The sequence below is a fragment of the Abrus precatorius genome, unplaced genomic scaffold (genome assembly GCF_003935025.1).
Source record: "Abrus precatorius isolate BTA unplaced genomic scaffold, Abrus_2018 Scaffold3, whole genome shotgun sequence".
In the NCBI taxonomy this organism is placed as follows: domain Eukaryota; kingdom Viridiplantae; phylum Streptophyta; class Magnoliopsida; order Fabales; family Fabaceae; genus Abrus; species Abrus precatorius.
The window spans coordinates 3485515-3512532 of record NW_020874373.1 but is presented as its reverse complement, the minus strand read 5'-3'; the positions used below and the strand labels follow the sequence as shown (position 1 = coordinate 3512532).

The 27018-nt window shown below is 33.9% G+C and overlaps 4 protein-coding genes across 4 annotated transcripts; 3 read left to right on the top strand and 1 right to left on the bottom strand.

Annotated features, from left to right (window-relative positions):
• Positions 1-2235: 2235 nt before the first annotated feature.
• Positions 2236-5247, top strand: LOC113861614 (myosin-binding protein 7-like). Its single transcript, XM_027494557.1, has 3 exons — positions 2236-3893; positions 4028-4074; positions 4712-5247. Exons 1-3 carry the CDS (start codon positions 2652-2654, stop codon positions 4818-4820), a joined length of 1398 nt encoding a protein of 465 aa, XP_027350358.1. The 5' UTR covers positions 2236-2651; the 3' UTR covers positions 4821-5247.
• Positions 5248-6196: 949 nt separating this feature from the next.
• LOC113861613 (F-box protein At5g06550) lies at positions 6197-8938 on the top strand. Its single transcript, XM_027494556.1, has 3 exons — positions 6197-6206; positions 6237-7608; positions 8585-8938. The coding sequence occupies exons 2-3, from the start codon at positions 6311-6313 to the stop codon at positions 8823-8825; spliced, it is 1539 nt and encodes a 512-aa protein (XP_027350357.1). The 5' UTR covers positions 6197-6206; positions 6237-6310; the 3' UTR covers positions 8826-8938.
• Positions 8939-11309: 2371 nt separating this feature from the next.
• Positions 11310-13209, top strand: LOC113863884 (pentatricopeptide repeat-containing protein At5g06540). The gene has a single exon (XM_027497650.1). It carries the CDS (start codon positions 11347-11349, stop codon positions 13207-13209), a length of 1863 nt encoding a protein of 620 aa, XP_027353451.1. The 5' UTR covers positions 11310-11346.
• Positions 13210-14068: 859 nt separating this feature from the next.
• On the bottom strand, positions 14069-20638 carry LOC113860970 (protein downstream neighbor of Son). The gene is given in 15 exon segments (XM_027493554.1): positions 14069-14449; positions 15634-15830; positions 16118-16182; positions 16481-16616; positions 17120-17221; positions 17803-17924; positions 18241-18336; positions 18444-18613; positions 19031-19233; positions 19333-19489; positions 19571-19659; positions 19784-19919; positions 19994-20067; positions 20198-20372; positions 20526-20638. Coding segments are annotated over 14 exon segments (1875 nt in total). The 5' UTR covers positions 20309-20372; positions 20526-20638; the 3' UTR covers positions 14069-14232.
• Positions 20639-27018: the final 6380 nt, after the last annotated feature.

Here is a 27018-nt window from a genome sequence, read left to right as displayed (position 1 = left end):
AGAACGGCTCGAGAAAAAATAAAAAACAAAAAAGAAAGATTCTAAGTCCATAAGAGTCATGATAGGACTCAAGGCTCAAAAGTGGTTACCAGCAGTTTACCAACAGACAAAGATGTAACAATACGAAAAAGAATCGTGGACAATAGCAATTATAAAAGAAACCACAACCGACAGCATGATTAGAAGCCAGTTGTGGATAATGGGCAGCAATTGAAGGCTGTTACCAAAAAATGCCCGCGAAAAAAAGGAGAATGATGGTGGTCTCTCTTGCCTATAAATACTTCAAGGCTTGTCTTTCAAAATGATGACTTTTTACACTTAGACAGCATATTTAAAAATCTCTGCACGCTTAAACTTGGAGACACACAGTTGTCGCTGTTCGTTGTTGTTAAAGAGTCGTACATTTACATTCTTGCACATTTACGTTTTTGCATTTATTTTAGTTTAGTTTGTTTATTTATGTTCTTGCAATTTAGTTCTGGTTTAACACATTTTTGTAAACACCTCTACATTTGATCAAGTTCTGTATAATCATCATTTGCTATTTCTGTTTAATCCCCTACGTTACAACGCCTATTTAAGCATCATGTTAACAACACACTTAAAAAGAATTCAAAAGAATCTAAATCCAGTTCTCAAATTACTCTTTCATTATTTATTTATAAATTGTTATTTTTGGTAAACAATTTTACATCACATTTTGACGTGATTTTATTAGATTTTCAAACATTAACATATTAAAGTTTCTCCTTTCATAGCTGGCTTATGTTATGCACAATCTATTATTATCTATGCAATCTATTATATATCCTAAGAGGCGAGTATATATATATATATATATATATAGAGTAAAACTTCACTTGGAAACGTTAGACCACTAAATTCTTCAATCTGGCTTTTATAGTTTCGATCATGTATGGTAAGTCAGAACTCCGAATTCTGAAAACAGTTGATGATTGGCTTCAATCCAAAAAAACAGTGGAGAGGAATGGACTTTTGAGACTACCCACTGTCCTTGGCAGTTCGCTGTGGAACCCTAACGCAAAGTTGGATCCGTTAAAATGAATTAATTTTAAATATTTTTTTAAATATGTTTGTTAAAAAGTAAAATATAATTATGTTAATTATTAAATATAATTAAAATATACATATTCAAATTAGTTTTAACTATAAATTTATATTAAAACATACACTTTTCATTAAAATACGTTTAAGCAGGCTAGTTGACCTAAAACAGTCCTCATATACATCTTTGCCAATTGATCCACGAGTATTTTTGGCCCAAAAGAAGCCTCGTTGGCATGTCAGCTGTTTTGTAAAAAAACACTACAGAGCGATGAGAATCTGTATGCTCAAGCCCAACCCATGAACCCAAGTTCAAGTCTGTTTTTTTTTTTTTTCTGGATAATTTTATCACAGCAAAAAAGTAATTTTTAAAGTTATCATGTTTAAAGAATTTATTTATTTGTCCTTACAAAGTTAGAAGGACACTATGAACATGTAAAAGTTACAACTCTATTCCCTCCCTTAATCCCCAGCCATTTCCTGGACTTAAAAAAAAGAATTGCCATTGTGATATTCGTCCAAAAAATTAGTATTCTGCAGTGAATTATGACATTGACTTCTATTTGAGACACTTGGGAATTCCAATTAAATAATATCATTGTTAGAAAAATAAATAAAAACGTAGTGATAATATTTTAGAATGTACCTAATTCATATAAAATATTATCATAAAACTTTCCAACAGAAAAAAAAAAAATGATTTATTTCAAAACGAAGAAATTTCACATAAAATCTTCAAGAATTGGGGTGAAATTTTCAGTTAAGATTTCAGTGGGTTATCACTTTTTATAGTGGGCGAGAATAATGCTAGTCCAAGTAATTAACTATAGATGATGATCATGACACCAAAATTGGCACGGTCCAATTTGCGGATAACAAACAAATGGTTAATAAAGCTAAGAGGTTGCATGTGCTTTCCATCAAGCACCTTAAAATTTTAATTAGAAATAGTTCAACCTTGCTCATCAATGAAAATTAATAGGTTTTATTTGCTAACCAATAGCGATTAGGAGCTAAATGCACGTAAACTAATCCACAACATGAAAATCACATTCACATCACAGTAACAAACTAATAATGTAGGTTTCTATTATTTACAAAATAGTTTTATTTATGATTTATCCTCTGATTATGAAGAATATTTAGAACAATTAAAATGTGTGTCTGTGTGGGAATAAGAATAAAGAATGAGAGGGTTTGCTCCCAAGAAAGCGGGTTCACCCCTTCTCCATTCGTCAATCGTCAACCACACTTGTTCATTTTCATTTTCTCTCTTAAATAACTTTCCCCATTTTCACCTTCTTCATTTTCAAGCAGGCGCTGTAAATTTGTCTTTATTAATTTCATTGTCATTAGAGTCACGTGATTATTGTGGCTATTTGTTTGTATATAGGTTTTGTGTCGAATTGGTTTATCCAAAGCCAAAAGGAGAAGGCGCTTCGCATGGAGGTAGGGGAAGAGAATACGAATTGACACATTGAGAGGATATGGCAGATCTTTCCTTACCGTGGTCTTCATTTGTTTAAATCATCGGTGAATTTCATTTTATTTTCTGAAATTGTCCCAATTTGAATGCATTTTGATTTATGGATTTGGAATCTTCCGGTGATTCGGTGAGTTGCGGCAAATACTGTGAAGGTGAGTGTAATTGCAACATGGAAGGGGATTGGCACCGTTCCGTGAAACGGAAACACGATGGTTTGGAACAGGATTGCCAATTCCCCGTGGCACGGGTGGAAATTGGGAGTGAATGTATTGCATTACGGCAGGCTGTGAGTAGTCAACAGAAAGCTATACAGAATTTGTATGCTGAATTGGAAGAGGAGAGGAATGCGGCTTCCTCGGCCGCGAATGAGACAATGTCAATGATATTGAGGTTGCAAAGGGAAAAGGCTGAACTTCAAATGGAAGCTCGTCAATTCAAGCGGTTCGCGGAGGAGAGGACGTCGCACGATCAGCAGGAGCTATTAGCATTGGAGGATTTGTTGTACAAGAGAGAGCAGGCAATTCAGTCACTCATGTGTGAAGTTCAGGCTTATAAGCACAGGTTGATGAGTTTTGGCCTCAGTGAATCAGAGGCAGAAAGGGATCAGTATGAATTTCCCCCTTATGAGTACCCTGCTTTGAGATGTAAGGTAATGCATGCTTCTGTTGATGGTGATAATGACGACATAGACATTGAGAAATATGTATTTGGGGAAACTCCAAGGGATCGTTTGAGGAACCTGGAAAGTAGGATATCTCAAATGGAGAGAAGTCCCACTTATAGCCAGATGGATGGGGATTTTTCAGGGAAAAATATTCTAGAGAAGGTGATAGTTGGACACTCTCCGAGACGAAATAAACATAACAGGAAATTTTCCTGTGATTCGTCTTCATTAGGCCCTGAGTATATGATGGATTCTCCTAAGTTCACTGGTAGTGTTAGGAAGATAGATTATATCTCGCAAGCGGAGGACCTTTCCAATTTGAAGAAAATGGACAATGCATCAGAAGCTGGTGATGATATGATTGACAGAGTCTATACAATTGACTCTGAGTTCAAGGCTGGAGCTGGTGTTTATGATGATTATGCAGCCACTCCAAGGGAGTATGTTAATCATGCAGATTTTGAAGATCCGTACATAAAGAAGCTTTACATGAGGCTTCAAGCACTTGAGGCTGATAGGGAATCAATGAGGCAGGCAATCATTTCAATGCGCACTGATAAAGCACAGCTTGTTTTGCTGAAGGAAATAGCTCAACAATTGTGCAAAGAGATGTCACAGCAGAAAAAAATGACAGCAAGATCTTTTATTGGCAGCTTGTCCTTCTTGACTGTTTTTAAGGTAATTTAAAGACAATTGGTATCTGCAATCTGATAATATGGACTTGCATATAATCTCTTTCCATTTCATTCGTCTCATGATTGAAGATTTTTATAGAAGCACTTGTGCTATTTGATCTTTCTTTTTATGTTCAGTGGATTGCATCTATTGTCTTCTGGAGAAGGAAAGCTCATCAAATCAAGTAAGTAGTTAGGAGCTTCAGTCTTTGTTTCAAAATTTATTTACCTCACCTAGTGAGATAAATAATATCTGATTGTTGAGTTAACGAAGTGGTAGTCAAGTGAAGTGAGCACGATCTGGCATAATTCTCACAAACCACCTTAGCCAGAAATCATGCAAAGAAAACAGTAGTCTATAATTCAAGCAGCCTTGTAATGCATAATGCTTGCAAATGAATGTCTTAACTTTGACCCAGCCATTCTATATTTCTGTAGGTTCTTCTTTTTCCTGTGAAATTTCACTGCCTGGCCTTTGATGTGTCAAATATACTAGTCATATATTGCATTAAAAGCTAGACGTGAATATGTGGTAATCTCTTTAAAAATGTACTTTTTGGTTTACAACACCACCAACAGTGAGTGTAAAAATCTTTGAATGATTATAAATTAATTCTTATTAATTGTATATTGATGCACAGTCCGCTCAAAACAGACTTTATTAGAACAACAAATTCGCTGCGTTATATCCATTAATTAAGATAATATTTCTTACAGGTGAGTTTAGGGGGTACATTTGTCTTTTCTTAACTTGGGTGCAAAGAGAAAATTGGTTAGGGGAATTGAATGATTCGTAATTCACTGAACTGGTTGTGACTGTAGGTATATGTTTGGGCTACCATCTGACAGCGTCGGCTTGCTGATGCTGCTTGACAAGGGACCCCATGTAGGGTCATGGAGATATCTTCAAAATACACAAGTGGGAGATTAGTACTCATGTTTAGCTTACAGGGCAGGCTCATATGTGGGAGCGCCAGCTGAATCTCCATCATACTATACGGTATATATACATAATTTTTTGTCCTTTCTTTTTTCCCCTAGATTTTTCTCGCCAAAGAAGTGGTGTTTTGATGAGTGTTCTTTTGTTTCTTTTGTATGAAATTAATTGTAATTTGTTGATTGATTGGTTAAACTTGGATAGTCCAAGACATTTGAGCTCGTATGGTTTGTTAAAGGGGAGCCGAGGTACATGTCTTTGGACAGTCCTCTCCTGTAAATGGCACATTGAAAGTTTCCGCATCATGCAGTTTCTATTCGCTTTTCATATTCAATCATAGGGAGTGGTAGCGTTGTTTGTGGAAACGCAGATTCTGGTTGGAATATATTATCCGTATATTATAGGACGCCCGGATATGGGCAAAAGAAATTTGCAGTTGTTCTTTCCTTTATGCATCTCATGACTGAGGTTCAGTTTTCGGGAGAAACACGTTTGACCCAAAAAATGATCTAAAATAGGGGAAGGCGTGCGTTTGACCGTGAGGTTTTATGTAGATAAATATTGCAATTATTATATAAAATAAATATTTCGTATAAATACTAATATTCAAATAAAATTTCAAAATTTATGTTTTCTATTATGTATAAATTACATTAAAAATATTGTTAAGATTTAATAAAAATTTAAATCAATTCGTAAAGTTGATTTTAAGTGAAAAAATGATAAAGATTTTATTTAAAAAACAAATATTTATTACATGAAAATATACTTTTAAATATAAATCATTTTTATATATTTAAATTAATTTTAAATGTTCATAAAATCCATAGTTTAATCGTATATAATATATATTCAATCTGGGCATCGCCCGAATTCTGATATAATCATTTTATAAATCAGGGTAAGATAATACATCAATTTTTAATGTATTTTAATCACTTATTATCTGGTAATTTCTTCCCCGAACAAAGCTGGAATTTGCTTTCTAACATTACAGACAAGAATCTTATTTGAAAAAAAATGACAAAAAAAAAGTATTTCGCAAAACTCGAAAGGACTCCTGTCAACTCTATAATTAATTTTGTTATCTGTATATGTTGTAACTCATGATAGAATATAAAAATTGATTTTTATTAACTTAACTAGTAAATTAAAATTCTTTCATTTACGATTAAATTAAAACTGATGGAGTTTATTTTACTTCTTTAACTTAAAAAAAAAGAAGCTTGAAGAAACTTATTATAAGTTGATTACTTCTGAAGGTTATTTTGACTGTTTTAAAAACATTAAAAATAAAAAATATGTTGGAAATAATTTTCGATAAGAGAACAAATATATATATATATATATATATATATATATATATATATATATATATATGTATGTATATGAAGTTTTGGGTTTTGAAAGCTTTGCTGCATATCCTTGAGCTGCGCAGATCAGGCCCCTCGGCGGCGACCGCTCTAGAAGCCTCGGATTTGACGATGCGGAGCTTCAGAATGAGGAACTTGTTGTCCCGTGTCAAAAGACGGACAAACAAAAACATCACAAACAGAAACGGAGTCACACGCAAACTCAGAAACCTAAACTGCATTTCCGTTTCAAAAGAGTCGCCATGTCAAATGGAGGAAGAAGAAGAAGAAGGTTTCAGCATCAAAAGCTCTGCCCCATCACACACCCACGGTGTTCAACCCTTGGGCAACCTTTATCTGAACCCAGGTTCCATCAACTCCAGAGACACTGGGTTAGGTAACCTCCATACCCTTTCGGATGAGCTTGTCCTTGACGTTCTTGGATTTTTGGATGCTACCAACTTGGGGGTCTTGGCCACTGTGAGCAAATCTTTTTATGTTTTCACCAACCATGAACCACTTTGGAGGAATCTTGTGTTGGAGAATCTTCTTGCTGGGTTTCGCTACAACGGGTCTTGGAAATCCACTTATGTTGCTGCTTGTTGCCCTTCATTTGATATCTCAACCAGTGCTCTTCGGAGTTTCAAAGTTAGAGACTTTTATTCGGATTATCTTTTCCAGAGTTGGCTCTGTGCGAATCTTGAAATGAAGCCCGAGTGGTTAGAGAGGGATAATATAGTTAGAAAGAGAGGAATTTCGGTTGAAGAGTTTGTGTTGAGTTTTGAGGAGCCTAATAAGCCTGTGTTGTTGGAAGGGTGTGTTGATAATTGGGATGCATTGAGAAATTGGGATAGAGATTATTTAGTGCGGTTGTGTGGTGATGTTAAGTTTTCTGTTGGGCCTGTGGAGATGAAGCTTGGAGACTATTTTGGGTACTCGGATCAAGTTAGAGAAGAAAGACCATTGTATTTGTTTGATCCAAAGTTTGCTGAAAAAGTTCCGAAATTGGGTTCGGAATATGAAGTGCCAGTGTACTTTCAGGAGGACTTGTTTGGTGTTTTGGGCAATGAGAGGCCCGATTACAGGTGGATTATTATTGGACCAGTTGGGTCTGGATCATCTTTCCATGTTGATCCGAATTCAACTTCGGCTTGGAATGCGGTGATCAAGGGCTCCAAGAAATGGATATTGTTCCCTCCTGATGTAATTCCGCCTGGCGTTCATCCTAGTGCTGATGGTGCAGAGGTGGCATCTCCCGTTTCAATAATTGAATGGTTCATGAACTTTTATGGTGCAACAAAAAGTTGGAAAAAGAAACCAATTGAGTGCATATGTAAAGCTGGAGAGGTTATCTTTGTGCCTAACGGATGGTGGCATTTAGTGATCAACCTGGAAGAATCTATAGCCATAACCCAAAACTATGTTAGTAGGTGAGGTTCTTTGTTGTTTTTTGTAGGTTTTTGAAGTTTTATTATAAAATACTCAATTATATGAGATTCGTTATAGTTACTGTGGATTTTCTATTGGTTGAAACTAAGGGTAAATGTGTACACTTTTAAGCTAATAATAGTTACAGTGACAAACGTCATTTGGCTCAGATTCTGAATGAACCAGTGCTGGTCATTTTATCCCCTTAGTTGTAGTTTGATACGTGCTTGGCTTTTGAACGGTAAGATGGATTGATTAGTTAATTTTTGTTTTGTAAGTAATTGAGTCCTGATATTAGTTGTATTCATTAGATATTGTATGACAACAACCTGAGAATCTTGAAGGAAGCAGATATTTTGATTGAAACATTTTGTTAGAATACCCATTGTTTGTTGTTGATGTTAAAATATCCATTTGCAACTCAGAATTTGGCAATTTAGAGTACCATCCTTTATTCTAGACATTGAAAATATTTGGACTCATTTTGCAGTAACTAAAGGTCAGCAAATGTTCATTGCCTGGTTTATGATAGCATGGGTCAATTATGGATCTCTGAGCTATTGCAGTTTGCATGACTTATCCTACTAGTAATTAGGGTGAGTGAAAATTTATCATATGTATGTCTATGCAGTGTTGGACACTGATTAGATGCTGGGTTAAGTCACCTATGATGCTAGCTTGATCTCACCTTAGTCAAACAGCTCCTTCAGGGAGTTACCTACATACGCCTGAAGGAAAGTTTTTTTTTTTTTCCTTGCTGTAGCTAATGCCTAAAACAGATGAGCAAAATGCATATGCCGATAACAACAGCATGCTTGGACTTGTCTTAGAACACTTATTAAAACTCATTAAATTAATTCCATATATTAATACTAACTAACTAATAATTTAATGACATTTCAAATTTAGATTTGGCTTTGTATTTTGCATGTGCATTTGGTAATCTAATATCATATGGTTGGCGGTCATTTGTTACAGGAGAAATGTGTTAAATGTATTGGATTTTCTTAAAAGGCCAAATGCTAGCACATTGGTATCTGGAACAAGGGATCGAGTGAATTTATATGATAAGTTTAAGAATGCTATTGAGGCTTCTTTTCCTGGAGAAATTGATGAACTGACTCAAAAAGAAGAAGAGAGAAAGACCCAGCGGAGGAAACTTTCCTTCTGGGATTCTGTCACAGATGCTAACATGGGAGCTTTCAAGTTCTCTTTCTAGAGATATACATACTCAGCCACAATTAGTATTGGCTGATCCAAATTTCAGATAGATGATTTAAATCAATTTTGACATTTTAGTTAGTTTTCCATTGATTGTACTCTTTCAATTTTTTAAGGAGCTATCCATTTCATGAGAATCCTCGGTTTTTCAGCTCTTGGTTGGTAATTATCAAAACTGCAAAACCATTGATTTTCAGCTCCCGCTTAGTGGACTTCTGTTGTTTTTCTTATCAGCCAAGAAATTCATTATAATGAGGAGTACAACAAAAGTTCAGTAGCACATTAATTCAGATCCAAGGATAGATGATCAATCATAAAAAGAGCAAGATGCCTCACATCTAGTTTTATTCCAAATCCAGGACCGAATCTGTACAAGTTCCAGTAATCTATCAAAATCCAACCCTACATTCTTTTAATACCATTTCATTTCTGAACAACCAACCACACAGACCATAAAATCAAGGTAGTTAAAATCGGGATTTTACTTTAAATCGTAAAAGAGAGTGAAAATTGTAAATCGTAAAATTGTAAATTGAATCGTAAAATTTTATAAAATTCATATATCTGATATAAATTCATATTATTCATATAAAATATCATAAATTAAGGAAAAAAAAGTTTCAAATCAGTAAAGTACTTAAACAATGTAGCACTCATAAATCATAATTTATTCCATAAGAATGTAATGCATTTACATGAATAAAAAATAGACCAGAACAGAAAAGATGCAAGAACAACAATAATAGATTTAGTTGCAGACCAGGTTGCACGCACTAGGAGGACTGTTGAATGTTGACAACAATGTTAGGGTTCAAAGCTGCTAGAGGCAAATTAGATTCCCTAAAAAGGAGATATATGAAAGAGGCGTACGATAGGATTCAACAAAATAGACTTTGCGAGAAATTTTCAAAATCGAAGTGAAATCGTAAAATCCCACAATTTGAGGGATTTTATGATTCAAATCGAGATTTTACAAAGATTTTACTCAATTAGGATTTTATCTACGATTTAAATCGGTGAGACTTTCAAAATCGTAAAATCGTAAGATTTTAAGATTCAAATCGGGATTTTAACTACCTTGCATAAAATTGCAAACCAAATAACCATCAAAAGTTGTTTTCTTTTCTTCCCATGTACCATTCCAATGTGTTGCGCAAGGTGCATTTGGCTATTTTCTGGGAAGAGCCGTGAGTATCTCAAACCATGCATTGCACTTCTGCTATAATGAGTATAAACTATGAATTTCTACATGAGAAAAAGAGGTGAGTTTGAAGAGTCCTCCATACATTTGCAGAAAGGACACAGATTGTTGTCCACCCCAGTTCCTCTTTGTCGGAAGTCTGTCAAGGAGCACCTTCCATGCACATGCTATGACTTTTAAAGGAACAAATCGAGCTCAAAAGTGCCTGAAAAAAAGTCTTATCTGCAGTAATACAATCCTTTTGAAGACAATGTGACAAACATAAGCATATATATATATATATTATTTTTTTCCATTCAAAAAGAGGTATTCTCCGGGGAAAATTCCAGCTCCAAATTCCTTTGAACCACACTTCTATACATTCACAGAACGTTAGTGGACTTATGTAACCTTAGTAGGACCATGTTTTGATGTCCCCAAAGCCTCATGAACTAAATGGTTTATATGCCTTGAACGACTTTGTATGAGTGAAGTATGCAAGGTATTCATATATTGAAAAATACCTTTGAGATAGACAAGGGAAATCAGTTGCTCCTTAACTAGTTTTCTCTTAATTAGGTCACTCTCTGTGCTGTTGTTTGCTATTTGGACTATTTGACTCCTTGATCAATTTGGTTCTGTTGAGAATCTTCCTAGTACTCTGTGAATTCTTAATCAATTTTGAAGTAAAATGTTGTTTATGTTCGTCGTTGGGTTCTTAAGGTAAGCTGGATGTATGGTTTCTTGATTGTAAACTCTCCTTGGTGCAAGGAGTTATATATGAACTGGAAAAGACTCTTGTCTCGAATTGTTGGAACATTAGGCCTGGCATCTTTTGCCTCATCTTTAGACTTTACGTATAACTTGTGTTATTTTGCTATCAAAAGTACTTCGGGCTGAAAAAATAATAATGAGGTTTAGTTGAAAAGATTATTTCTTGTTAATAGATTAAAATTTGTATTCTACATTTGTAGAATCAGGGTGTCAAAAGCACTATTACAGTATTACCTAGACACTTACTATGGAACTTAATAAGTTGTCTACTTTCAAATTGAGACCCAAAATTGTTTTTGCATACTAATACAAGTGGAAATGAACTAAATGGAGTTGGTTTGATGTAACAGTACCCATTCCTTAGGGGAGTCGACAGGATAGCCTCATGAAATTGCATAAGAACTTAGACTGCTGTATAACTATTTCAAATAAAAGCTCCAAACATGGAATCGAATGATTCTGATATTAAAAAACCTCGTATTTTTTTTTTTTTACTGCAGATTGTAGAATCTGTTATGTTGCTCCAGTTGCCTTATCGTTCAATAATATTTTTTGGCACCGAAACATGAGCAGCACTAGTGCTAGTAACACGATTCTGGAAACGCTGAGGCTGAAGAGTCCCAAGCTCGTGCTACTGGAGTGTTGTTCCAAACTTGGGGACCTCAAAATCATCCATGCCCATATGCTGAGAACCCATGTCTTCTTCGACGTGTTTGCAGTGAGTCGCCTCGTTGCTTTCTGCATAAACTCCACTAACTTGCTGCATTACGCCATCAAAGTCGCGTCCCAAATACAGAACCCCAACCTCTTCATCTACAACGCATTGATTCGTGGTTGTTCCACCAGCGAAAACCCATCAAATTCCTTTCACTATTATATCAAAGCTCAACGCTTTGGTCTCTTTCCTGATAATATCACTCACCCTTTTTTGGTTAAGGCGTGTACTCAGCTTGAGTCTGCCGCTATGGGCATGCAAGCACATGGTCAAATCATTAAGTATGGATTTGAACAAGATTGTTATGTTCAAAACTCTCTCGTTCATATGTATGCTACTGTTGGGGATATAAAGGCTGCAAGGAGCATTTTTCAGAGGGTGCATCGTTTTGATATAGTCTCATGGACTTGCATGATTGCCGGTTATCATAGATGTGGGGATGTTGTGGCTGCACGTGAGTTGTTTGATAGAATGCCGGAGAAGAATTTGGTGACGTGGAGTACGATGTTCAGTGGTTATGCTCGGAATAATTGTTTTGATAAAGCGGTTGAGCTGTTTGAGGTTCTTCAGGCAGAAGGGGTGGTGGCTAATGAGACCGTGATGGTGGGTGTGATATCTTCTTGTGCTCATTTAGGGGCTCTTGATATGGGAGAGAAAGCTCATGAGTATGTGATGAGGCATAACTTGACTTTGAATCTGATTCTTGGGACAGCTATTGTTGACATGTATGCAAGATGTGGGAATGTTCAGAAAGCTGTTCAGGTTTTTGAGCAACTACCAGAAAAGGATGTGCTTTGTTGGACAGCTTTGATTGCTGGATTGGCCGCTCACGGTTATGCAGAGACAGCACTAGAGTATTTGTCAGAAATGGTGAGAACGGGGCTGGTTCCTAGAGACATCACATTCACTGCAGTGTTGACAGCTTGTAGCCATGGAGGACTGGTTGAGAGAGGTTTGGAAATATTCGAAAGCATGAAACGAGATCATGGGGTGGAACCAAGATTGGAGCACTATGGATGTATGGTTGATCTTCTTGGCCGTGCAGGGAAGCTGACAGAGGCAGAAAATTTTGTTCTTAAAATGCCTGTGAAGCCAAATGCTCCAATATGGGGAGCACTGCTAGGAGCTTGTAGGATCCACAGAAATGTAGAAGTTGGGGAAAGGGTGGGAAAGATTTTGATCCAGATGGAACCAGAACATAGTGGTTATTATGTGCTACTCTCCAACATATATGCTCGCACAAACAAGTGGAAAGATGTTACTATCATGAGACGGATGATGAAGGAAAAAGGAGTTAGAAAGCCACCTGGATATAGTCTCATTGAGGTAGATGGAAAAATTCATGAATTTACAATTGGAGATAAAACACACCCGGAAATAGAGAAAATAGAAAGAGTGTGGGAAGATATACTACAGCAAATAAAATTAGCTGGTTACGTTGAAAACACAGCTGAGACATTGTTTGACATTGATGAAGAGGAAAAGGAAGATGCACTTCACAGGCATAGTGAGAAGCTGGCCATTGCATATGGAATTATGAATATTCGACCTCCTACGCCAATCCGGATTGTGAAAAACTTACGTGTATGTGAAGATTGTCACACAGCTACCAAGTTGATTTCTAAAGTTTTCAAAGTAGAGTTGATTGTGAGAGACCGAAACCGATTCCATCATTTTAAAGAAGGCACATGTTCTTGCATGGATTACTGGTGAAAGAGCTATGTAACTTATTAGAGATTATGGTTTTTGCAACAGGGTCGTTAACTGCATCGGATAGACCCATGATCCCAACAATTCAAACAAATCAACTACGTCGATTTGAATTAGTTTAGTTAATCAATTAATTTTATTTCAAAATAAAATATAATTAGTTTCATTTTCTGAATCATCTTTGATCAAATTCAAACCCCCTTAATCATTCGATCAAGCTTTTTTTCTTAAACTTTTTAAATCTCAGTATTTAAATATCCTTTTTTAAAATTCATTAACCTTCTAGCGTTATTAGGTATATATGATTATTTTAAATGCAAAAATCAACTATTGGAATAATTTCATATTCTTTCGTAATCTCAACTTAAAAAGGTGGCAACACATAAATTTAAAATTACTATCTACTTAACAGATCTCCAAACATAACTTATTTCACACAACCAATTATCTCAATAATAAATAATTCATATATTCATAATAAATTAATTTACTTGTTTCAACTAATACAAACACTTATTATTTGAAGTTTGTTTTATATATTAGTTAACAAGATTATGATGTCTAAAGTTACAATTTTAAGAAAATTATATATTAATTAAAATGGAATCAATACTGCGAATTGATTTAATTGTTTAAATTATTGAAGTGTACATAACTCTTAAAATTTGCAATAATACAAAAATCACAAGTTATATAACAAGAGGTTATATGAGAATGAAAACTAAAAAATATCTTAATCCGGTGACCTAAATCAAACCAATCCAATATTATTTCAACTCACAAGATTTATAGATTTGTAATCGTGAATGAAATCTTCAACATGCCCCAATTGCCAGAATTAGCAAGTCGCAATTGGCATGGATATTACAAATTCTTGGTTGGCAACATGTTCCTCCAGTTTTCCATTTCGAAGTACAAAATTCCTTGTTTTTAATTTTCTGGAGGTTCAACGGACGGTTAGGAATTTAAACAAACTAGCCATCAATGTGATGAATATAAGTTACTCACTTGTTTTGATATGATTGATTATAGAGGGGATAGTGATGCTGTATAAGAACCATCACAGTACTTCACGCCTTTTAGGGAACATGAGCACAGTCGAGACGTGACTACGGCTTCTGGAATGCCAAATGTACCACTGCAGTCTTGCAAACTTTCACCACAGGGAGCTTTAGATTCCGACTTCTCACAAGTTGATTTTAGGGCAACATTCAAGCCAACGGACATAGGTTCCGTCGCAAAACTGAGTCACAAGATAGACTAAACATATTTAGGTTTCAAATATCTCTGTATGTTGCAACTAGTTTTAATTGAATAGTGTGCAGCAAAAACCAGTAACATCAGAGCAGCATAAACGCTCATGAAATTCTACTTATTTATCCAAGTTCAGTGTGAAACAATCTGCAAGTTAACATAATTAAGTACTAGGGGATGGGTAGGAGTAAATATCTGGAATTCAAGATCATGTAAGTTCTATCTTTTTGTTTGGGATTAATTAAAATAATAATATAAAAAGGATAATTATCCTGACCTGTCTGAAGTTTATTATACATCTTTATTTGAAAAATTACCTCCCCTATTTAATGTACCAATTACCAAATGCAATTTCCTCTTTCATTTGAAAATTACACCCTTACACCTGCCTCCTAACATATGTAAATTACACATTTTTACACTCGGGAGTGATGGTGTGATTTCTAATATAGAAGTGTTGTAATAACTAATAAGCGTTATTCCTTAAAAACAACGTAAAGGCGCGTTTGATTTTAGAAAACATCTAATTGTCACATTACAAAAGTATCATCCTGTTTTCACTTTTTACTTTATTTTCTGTTGTAAGGAATTAGCACAAGAAACAGTAAAATTTCTTTTATTACGAAAAAATACAAAAATACTACTCCATTTTCACTGAGCAAATTCTTGAAAAATATGAACGAAATAAAAAGTGGCAATTTTGTAATTAACCGCAAAAACAAGAAATAAAAACACTTTTTTTTCCAAACCAAACTACTGACCTTAATTATTCCTAATATTCATTGGACCCACCTAAATTTCCTATTCACATATTAGGAAGCCTCATTACCAGAGCTCAAACATTTAATGACTCCGAAAACTCTCTAGCCGTTGGTCCACATTAGCGTAACACAAGCTCCTTAGTCCAGACTCCAGACAACCCCCCAATCGTAGGAGTCTGGGCTCGGATTGACATGTCTGTAAAACTACGGTTCATTACCGAGTCTTTTAAGGTTAAATTAAGGTTACTTGAATTTGCATGTATACCCATATTGTCGCCCATTCTCCAGCATGCGGCTTGCACCGCTACGTAAGAATAACTAAAAACAGCTTACTGTTATTGATCACGTGAATTTATCCTATCTAAAATATCGAACACTAAAACAAGTATCAAAAAGCAAAGGTTACTCGTACCTGGCCTCAAAGCTTCTTCCTTCAGAGGTCATCAATGCACATATACCACCAATAATCCAAGGTGGAAGAAATGCATCCTTAATTTCGATGGTAGAAAGGCCATCTGATGACCCTCGTGCAGTGTCACCATCTATCCATATAGACCCATTATAAGAAACAGCAATGTCTTCAGCTCTTCTCGTCTCCATGCATTTAATCTGAGAAACAAAAGTACATGTTCCAATTGTAGATTTTAACAGACGAAAAATAACTTCTGTAGCTTAAAACAAACTGGACAAAAAGAATTTCAAATTTTTAAGTTTTGCGTTCGGCCGTTGCTCTCCATGGTTTTTTAGAAGAAAATGGTACATCGGTACTGGATCAATGCACTGATTTAACAATTTAAGCAACTAGTTATAATTGGTTTCAATAACTAACGTGACAAATTGCAGAAACAAAGCACAGGAAAAGTAAAATGCAAGAAAATGAAGTCAAGGACGCATACATCAGGAGAAGACAAAGCAGAATTTTGAAACGGTACAGGTGAGCACAATACAGGTACGTCCACACCTGAAAGTGAGGTCAAGAGAGATCTACAGAGTGCAGACAATAAAAAGTTAGCCAGCCACAAGATTGTAAATTTGAGAGTAAACATCAAATAAGTCTAAGGGAGAGTCTGAAAGATATTATTTAGGCTAATGAAAGTGACTTATGATCTTTTTAATCTGTTTTTCTTAAACTTCGCACTAAACTTCACAGCCACACTTATGTGTAAGCTCACATTTGATAAAAACTAAATAAATATTAAATTAAATTATTTATCCAAATGTGCCCCAAGCCAATGACGTATAAAAACCAGAAAGAAAGCTATCAAGAAATTAAAAGGTCAGTCACCTGTAGTTTAGTAAAAGGTCATATAAACCATGTACATTGTTGTTGCCACTAAAAACCAGCAAAGATTCTGGGCTATTGTCAACATCAGAAAATGACCTTAATCTTCGGGTCTGCATTATTTGAAATAAAAAGTACCGAACAATATAAATTATACATAAAAAACTTAAATAGGTATTAGGAGTTACTTGACAGACAAACTTTGAGAACATAGTAATATATACAGGGGACGGCAAATTATTGACATGAACCACGGGACAATAACGAAGTTGAATAACTTAAGCATGGATTTGTCAACGAAATTTCCATCCATCAACTAGTTGGGTTCAATTTAGATATACTTGTAAAATGTAACCCTTTTAATAATGTAACAAAACATAATTAGAGGATAGTCTAAAAACACTTTACAACCAATTCTAATTTAAACTCCAAAGACGCTAACTGGGGCTGGGAGCCAATAGACTAGTGTAGCTTCGGTATTCAGTACAAATTTATGAATAGACTCAGAGAGATAAGCATGCTATACTAGGGAATTGTTCATTTTGATCATTAACAATGCTTAATACAAACATCAATGGAAAAGCACACGCCATATAAAAAGCATCTAGATACAAACCTGTCCTAAGTTCTGCTTCTCTATCTCTGACAACTCAACTAGATCCTCAGTAGCAACTTGTTCCACTTTTGAACGGCAAAGAGGCATAGTAAAACAAAGATCCTAATAAATAGGGTATACTTCAGAGACCACCACCAAAATAATATTAACAGGAATATTATATATATAATGATTAGAGAAAGAGAGAGAATCTGCTAAACTGCCTAAACATAAATAGTATACAGTAAAGCCCTAAAAAAAACATGAGCACTTATAAACAATCATTTCCACAAAGGCTCTAACAAAGGCCCTAGACTATAGAATCACAATACTAGCCAATTGGTTGGCAGTCAAAGACTTGGTAGGAAAAAGAAATAAGACACCTTACCATGATCTATTCAAAGACACAAACACTAGGCAACTACAATGCAATACATACTATACTCTATGACAAAGTCAAAGACTTGGTAAGAAAAACAAATAAGATATCTTACACCTACTATACGAGTTTACTTCCACTGAGAAGTTCCGAGAAACTAGAAAGAAATATCCCAACAATGAAATATTATTCTTGGCCTAGACAAACATTACCACCACCACCATCCCCAAAAAATATTCTGAGTGTATGATAGTGATACTAGACAATTAGTAACTTGTAAATAAACTATATAATACACACAATATGTGATACGAGTACAACTTACATGCTCTTTTAACAATGATCTTAAACCTCGGGTGGACTGAGAGATATAAGCATTGCATGAACATTTGGATCTCCCAGAGCTTTTGTCAGCAGTGAACATCACCACAAACTGGGACGTGCAAACTAGAAATTGAAAGGGGAAAAATTAACAAACATCAAATGTTCCAATATGAATAAATAAATATAAAAATTCTAACAAATAATGCATTATGAAGTCAGAAAGTTCAAAAAGGAATCTACATCAATAAAAGAAACAAGTGTATTTTGATCATGATAATTATTCATAATGCAGAAACAATTTAAAATCACATATAACAGCAAGAACGGAGGTATGAAAATCCACAAGAATAGAAAAAGTTAATATAGAGAGGCATCATACATAAGCAAATTTTTATAAACATTACAACTGTCTGACAAAAAAAAGGCCATTTATAATTACCATAAAAAAGGCCACAAATGTTCCCTCGAAGCTTATAATAGAGGTCTCGGAAGGATTCTTCCCAAGCTGCTTGTCGCTTCCTTAAGAATTCCAATTCTATTGCATTAAAAGAAAAAGGGAAAAAACAACTCAGAGAGAAAATAGAGAAAGAAAGAGAATGAGGAAGAAACTAGAAATGGGTATGCTGAAAACAGTTTGAGGACCTCCATCTGCTGTTGATGAGCTCAAGATTGATATGAGAGAAGGTGGTAGAACAGATTGAGGATACATCCATGAATGTAAAACTTTAAAGCCCTCAGAACCTCTAATATTGTGACTCTTGAAAGAACAATGCCGGAAGTTTGACTGAGGCATGGTACCACGAATAACTGACCTATGTGTCGTGAAATTTGGAAGTCAAAATACATTTCACAAAAAGACAACACCAAGGATAGTTGACACCAAAGCAAGCAAGAAATGAAAAATCCAAAAATTCATATAAAAGGTGCCAGAACTACATAAAACATAGACAGAGCAATCTGATATCCTTGTCTTTGCCAAAAAATGCTCTAGATAGGCAAAACAGATTTTAATGATAGAAACATGAAATATTAACATATCATGGTTACCAAGATAGAAAAAGGAATTGCGTAAGCAATATATTACTCAGCTCATGCAAATATATTGAGAGGTAGAAAGGAATTAAGGAAACCAACATACCTCATCCTTTTAATATATAAACTATGAATTGCATCCTATTCTACCAGGCTTGATGCCAATATTTAGTCCATCCTATGCACTCATGACTTACCAATTCACAGAAGAGGATGATACTATCCGCATACTGGTTTTTAGAGTAAGATCCAAGGGGACCTTCTGGCCAGGCACATGACACTCAGATAAGAAATTTCCTGCAATGGTTGTTGTCAAATCTGTGTGTCCTTTAGCTGAATCAGCAAGCACACCATTGTCATCAAAGGAATCAAGTGCAGCTAGTCCTCTTAATGCTTTACCCTATAATTTTTTTTATAGATAACTTAATTATGATACAGCCTACAGGATCTGAAATGTGAGTAAACAGGTGAGAAAAGGTCAGCCACTGTCATCATTTACCATGTCAATAGCTGCTGCCAAGCCAGAAGATCTATCAGCAGCTGACGAAAGCTCAGCAACACTTAGAAACTTTCCTTGGCTGCACTTTTCATTTGTTTGACAAGCATGTAATACACCATCTTTACTAACCTCATTTGAAGCAACAGAATTCGCTAAGCTGACAACATATTTGGAACAAGATCATCATTGAAAAAACTTAATTATTATATCAAGCAAATGAATAAGCTACTAGGCAAACCATGAAATTCCTTGCCTCCTTTTAGCCTCTAAAGTTGAAAAAACTGAAAGATTCTTCAGACTATCAATTTTCTCCGAAGATGGATTTTCCTGAGCATAGTAACAAGGTTACTTGTTCAATATCAACAACATTAACAACTCCAGATCAATGATTTAATAAAAATGCTAACTGAATAAACTAAATGAGTCAAAAGTTGGGCAAAATTATAAGTACCCTTGCATTTTCCTTTCCAGATGGAATTTTAAACCTGGGCTTTTTGGCAGCAAATACTTCATCAACCCGTGTTTCAGTGTATCTAGGGGTCCTCGACAAACCCGGTCTTTTAAATCCATTATCCACCTCAGTGGTCCTGCGAATATAAATCAAGCAAGTTCTGAGCAAATTACGAAATAATGGATTGAAAGAAAAGCAGAAGAAGCTTACTTTGTAGGATCAGCCAAGGGAGATGAAGATTCATCAGTAAGGTTCACAACACTAGTTCGCTTCAATAGCTCTCCCTGCCAATAATGTATAGTATTATAGATGTGAGAATTAAAATTTTGCCTCCACCACAATTAAATACTAGTTGGTTGGTAATATGGGGAGAAATAAATGATTATTGATAATGCAGGGAGCTTGGCAACTGACCCTAAGTTCTGACGGTGTCTTTCTTTTAACCATGGATCCACTTTTTAAAGGCCCTGCGCCAATTTGATGAGAACTCGGAGGCACAGAACTTGGCGTAGCCACTTTTGCCATGCCTCGTTCCGGAGTACCACCGCCGCGTGCACTTTAACGATCAAAACACATCCTGGCGATTGATCTGTATGTAAAGTGTAGATTTAGCGAGCGAAAAGATTTCACGAAATCACAAATTGCGCCAATCGAATGTGAATGGATGGCTTAGGTTTTCAGAATCGATTGTATAAACGAGAGAAAAGAAGAAAAAGAATTGAAAGATGAATGTGATGTACACCTGGGAGGATCCAATGTGCCGTAGCATGAGATTCAATGGCGAGCGGCGGCGTCTCAGTTTCTAGGCGCCAGAGAAAGAGGGAAGAGAGAGTGAGTGAATGGGCCAAAGAAGCGGGACCAAGTCGAAATTGTTTCATTTCATGTGCGCTTTGCATTTAAAACAAATTTTGATTTCCCTCCTGTTTGTGACGCCGTTTAGAAACGGGGTTTGTGACCGTTTGTACTTTGACAGAGTAATGAATTGACTTGAAAAACAACAATGATTGACGAAAAACAAAAATAATATATAAAACAAACATAGGAATATTTTTTTATATATGTGAATTAAAAAATATATATATCAAAATATGATGTTTTTAAAAAAATTATAAAAATTTAAAATTTAAAAATCGACGATTTTTTTTGTGTAGATATGATAAAAAAGAAAAATTACTACATTTTAAAATGATACTGGGCAATTCATTAAAAAATATTAAAAAATCAAAAATTGTCAGTGACATTTTTTAAAAATATTTTAGTCAAAAATAGTTATTGATTTTTTGAAAACATCCCATTTTTTGTAATTTTTTAAAATATTATATTTTATTTTATTTTTCATATAAAGAAAACCACAAATGTAGATTTTTTATGCATATGTAATATTAATCATTTGTTTGGTATAAATATTTGTTTTAGATAATTAGAATAATAATTGTTTTGTTCGCTTATTATTTAATTTATTGTTAAGATCGATATTAAACTTTTGTTATTTAATAATGTATATAAAAAATATAAATATTTAACGTTATTTGGTGCCTATTGATTATATTAATTAATTTTTAACATAGTTTTAATATTTTATAAATAAAATTATAATTCTTTTCTCTTATAATTCTTACACAAACAATATTACAACTATTTTTTTACACTTTTTTGTACAAACAAAATTATAAATATCTTATAACTCGTAACGATCTCAATGTAGGTATACTATGCTAAAAAAATTACATATTGTTGTTGCGAGAATATTTATAACAATTTATCATATTTATAAATTAAAAAATTACTATTTTCTTCTTTAAGTTTTTTTTATTATAGAAATCAAATGAATAAGTTCACTTCATTTTAATATATCTCAAGACATCTATTTGTTTTCACGTCAGTTATTGATATTCTTAAAACTTAGTTCTATTGTAAGTTTCATATCCAGCAAATTTCATCAACTATATGTAAAATAAAAAACATTATAGTAGCATAATAGGGCTCAATAATTACAACTCATTAATTACTTTTCTTTTCTTTTTTTCTGTTTAGTTGGACGCACAATATTTTCAAACCAATATCATCCCTCGAACTAGGAAACCACAGTCAAACAACGTCCTTAAACTCTTCGAGACCATTCAATGTCCGGTCAATTGACGCCAAGTTTCAACTATTTCACAACCATATACTACACTCCCCGAAATCTCTCAAATTTTGTCCCATTTGACCGTCATCTTCATGTGTGTATAATTTTGACACAGATTCTCACATTTCCACGTCAGTACCTTTAAATCCGAAACGTTTATATTTAACTTATTTAAACTTTTATTTAATAATCTCATTTTAATCAATGAAAAACTAGAAGTAGTTTATTTTGATAATTTATGCCAGAAACTTTATTGAAGTAAGTTAAAACTAATTTATTAAAGTTATAAATTATTTATTATAAATTGTTTTTAATCCTATCCAAACAGGTCCTTAATCACTTTTGCTATAAAAGACAGATTTAAGATGCAAATAGCTCATGTAACAAAGATTTTGACTATGGATTAAAAGTGACGGAAATTTATTTTCTGTGCACGGGCGTTTGTGCTGTGAGTAAAAAATTAATTAAACAATATTATATAAAATTAAAATACCAAGATAATTAAATATATCAATAATAATCATAATAAAAAATTGTAGATTTATTTGATGAATATATAACATTTGTAATTAAAGTTATAATACTTGAATTCAGTACGACAAGTAATAAATTAATTATTTTTCTATAAATTATACTTTCAAAATACAATTTATAGAATAAGTTATGAAACAACTCGTATAGTTACATAGCTATCAGTGATTAAAGAGGAAAACTCGTTGGATATATAAATTACTAACTCTTGTTCTCTAGGTAAGGCTTAATTTTTTTTGTTCACATTAATAAATATTTTTTAATCAATAAATGTTAAGTATTCAAAACAAACATAATTGATTACATTATTAATAATAACTTAAGTATTTTTAAATAAATTATGATATTTTTTATAAAAATAATAATTAATTGTAATTCACAGTAATCTATAGAAAAAATTTAACATGTGTAACTTATTTAATATCGTTTTTTGTGCACACATATATAAATGAAAATAACTCGCTGGCTTTATTATTTTTCATTTTGATGGCAACTATGAAAACAACTAAAGAAATGACTCAGCGCTCATACAAAATCTGCAAAATGCATCAAAGCTTGGATATCAACAGAAAGGGCAGTATGGCCTATACCCATAAAATTCTCTATTTGGTTTTCATCCATGGCGGTAACGGTGCTTCTGTTCTCCATATTCTGAGGGGTTTTCTTTCACGTGGGGAGCAACAGCAGATGCTGATACGCGGTTCCCAGTTAGTTGCTGCACGAGACCCGTAAATTCTTCAGGCCTGACATGAATGACCTTGGGAGATCTTAAATGCACTATAACGGGTGACCCATTTGCATTCGAAAGGTGCCGCTTCTTGATCTTTGTCGAGTTCCCTTTAACCATTAGAGCTGCAGGCTTTGGACCCTGCAACTGCATGTGCTTTCTTGCCTTGGAATCCATTCACAAGCTACAGAATATAAAAACGAAAAGAGGGTCTTCAGTGAGTGAAATATCGTTGGAGTATTTGAAAAATCAAAGTTACACTAGAACTTGAGAAGGGGTGTACGGATAAATGGCATGGTTAAGGTGGATAGCTATATATAGGGGTGGTGAGAGGAGGGAATGGGATAAAGTATATGACTGTGAGTAATGGTGGGTTTGGCGTGTTGAAAGTAGACAAGCACTGGGGTTTAGTCTGAATTCGTCTACGTGTGTGTGTATGTTATTTGCTTTTGGACTTGAGATACCAATATGGGGAAAAAATTGCCGCCTTTGGTGGAATGTTTGCCGGCTGTCTTGTCTGACTTGCTTTGTCTGGTCTTAAAGTCGAAGTATAGACGAGAGTTTGACACAGTAGTCACGGTCAAAGTCTTCTTATATTAATATTGTACGAGGACTTTTTTTTGTCGTTTTATTGGCCGGTTGTAAGATTAATTGTTAATTCAAATGTTGAGAAATCACCATTCAAAAATCACTGTTTCCCAGTGAGTTTTCATTTTACGCATTTTTATTCCTAGTCATCGATCGGAGTTAACGAGCCCAAAAACAAAGTAACTCAAAAATTTAAGAGATCAAATGTTAAGAGTTCAAGACTTAACAGGAATAAATAATAGAAGAGTATGATCAAAACTAAAATAAGACCAAACATTCTCAATATCAAACTGAAAAAGTTTTCGAGAATTTTTAATTGAGCAAATCAAAAGAAATAAAGGATGTCAACATTTAAAATTTTTAAAAATATTATTTAAATTAATCTCAACCTAAATATTATAAATACTCTTTTTAACAATCAAATTAACTATCAAATAGATACTCTAAGGTTTTGTTTGAGAGTTAGATTTGAGAGGAAAAGGGAGGGGAAGGGGAGAGTTAGAGGCATTTAATTTATGTTTGGGAGTTAATTATTTTGGAGGGGAAGGTTTAGGGAGTTTTTTTTAAATCCCTTAAAACCCTCTTAATCTTAATTTTACAAGTTCTCCCATTCTAGGAGTTTTTTAAAATAAAATTGTGATTGACTAATTTACCTTTCAATTTTGTTTCCGTTCTCACGATTAGGGTTACTCTTTCACTCTATCTCTTGGGCCCTCAATACACTATCTGCTCTGTATCTCTCCCACTCTCCACTCTTTGTTCTCTGCTCTCTATCTCTCTCTCCGCTCTTGGTACTCTTTGTTCTTCACTCTCTCTGCTCTTCGCTCTCTCACTCCCCTTTCTATCTCTGGTCTCACTCTACAGGTAATTTTTTATTTTCAACCAAACTAGTATGAGAAGACATGGTGTTGCCATTTGTTTTGCAATAAATAGGATTGAGGAATATTTAAAATATGTAGTTACAATATTTATTTGTATTAGCCATTATGGTAATTACCTAGTTGATAGTTGGAGACAAGTTCTTCTGTCACATAAAGATCACCAAAGTATGGTTTTCTCTCAACATAGTCTTTTATATACACATGATCAGGAATGGTGATTAAGCACAATTTGGGCTGGTAGATAGATGGGTAGCTGTTTTACTGGGTGTTCAGCTAGTAAGCTTGTGACTGGTAAAATTATTTTTAGTTTTTTTTCTAGATGAAAATTATAGTAATTTAAATCTTGGAGTTTCAAACTTTAGATTATAAACTTGTCTAGTATGATGATCTATAGTGGACTACTTGTTGCACTTTTATGTGGAAAATGAAATTTATAAATTGAACTTGAAGCATTTTCTAGCAGCATCCTTGTATCCTCAAAATTCATAATATTATTGCTTGTTTTTTCCTGTGGTCCCAAGTAATTCTATGTGTATGTGTGAAATGATTTATTCATTAAAAGCTATATTTGAGGATTTTGCTAGAGCAAGTATGTATGAACATAGTTATAAGGAGTTGATTTAATGAAGATTGCAGTACTAACAGGAAGTACCAATATTTGGGTATCATGCATTCTTGCTTATTTGTGCAGATTTAGTGTTGTAGTATTGGATGCGGCAAGTAACTAGTACAACCATTATTCAAGATGAAATATTAAACCTTTAAGTTATATATATTAATAAGCTAATTGAGTTCTTATTAGCAGAGTTCTATTTAATCGAATACAATACCAAATAAAGAGCCCAAAACTAGACTGAGAAGATCAAGCAACAGTATTTAAAGCCTTAGTGCCTATTTAACATTGTTTCATTTTTAGAACTGCACATTAATATTCATTCCCAGATATACATATGCAGGTAAGATAAGAACACAAGACCAAATAGTGTTAGCTAAGAAAAACACTAGATATCCAATGACTCTGATTCCCTAGAGAGTGACCTTTTATTTCTAATATCTTGGGTAGTTTCAGCATGCTCTCTGGTTGCCTTATCTTCTCCACTCATGATCACCATCTTGTCATAGTTTGGAATAGACTTTTTCATCCACTTTTCAGCTTTAGGTTTAGCCTGTCAAATAAGTTATTAAATAAAGTTAGAAATAAATATTATAAAATTATATAAAATCAAGAAATTCAAATTTTGTAACATACTTGAATTAGTTTTTGCCAAACTTCGAGTTCAACAAGCCATCGCTTTGTGTTTGAATCCCATGCAAATCCACTTAAACTTTTGAAGATGTCATAACATTTGGTAAAACTCCTTTTCAATAACTGCCAACGACCTTTCACTTTATCCTTTTTAAAAGGTCTGTTAAATTTTTCTTGCAACTCTTTAGTTATGGAGTCATAAGCCTTTGTTATAAAACTTCCACCCACCTTATTTCCCTCATTTTGTTGATGTAGAAAGGCATCAATAAGAGCATTATCCATTTCTGGTGTCCATATCTCTCTTTCTGATGTAGACATAATAATTCCTATTAGAAGATCTTAACTCCAATTTTAATAAAAAAAATGCATATTATATAAAAAATGTATACACTAATTAAGATCACAAAAGTCATCAAATCACAAAATATATCAAATAAATACATAAGTTAAGAAGTATAATCTCTCTACATAGAATCAACAATATAATTCCTTAAATTCTCTCCTAGACGAGTATGTTCTTCCTCAATATCATCTACTAAGATAAAATCATTTTGAGGTACACTCTGATTGTCAATTTCTTCATCCACCTCATCAATTAACTCTTCATCAGGATCTACTATCAACAAATAATTATGTAGAATGCAACATGCTAGGATGATCATATTTTGAGTTTTGATTCCATAAGTTGGTTCTATGCCACTTGCAATAATTGAAAATCTTTTTTTCAAAATTCCAAAAGCTCTTTTAACAACATTTCGCAATGATGAATGTCAATGGTTGAACAATTCTTGAGGTGTACGAGGTGGATTTATAGCGGAGAATTCTTTCAAATGATAACGAGTTAATTTAAATGGTGTGATTAGTCTCTTTCTCAACATGAATCCAGCATCAAGAATATAATATTTACCTAATAAAAAGAATATTATTATTGACATATATATATATATATATATATATATATATATAGAGAGAGAGAGAGAGAGAGAAATAGAGAAAAGAAAAAATTTAATTAGCTCTAGGAATTTTAAGATAATTTGTTCTGTGTAGTGCATCTTTTAATATTCTTGAATCAGATGCAGTGCCCTCCCATCTAGGCAAAACATAAGTAAATCTTAGGTCAAATGAACATGCAAC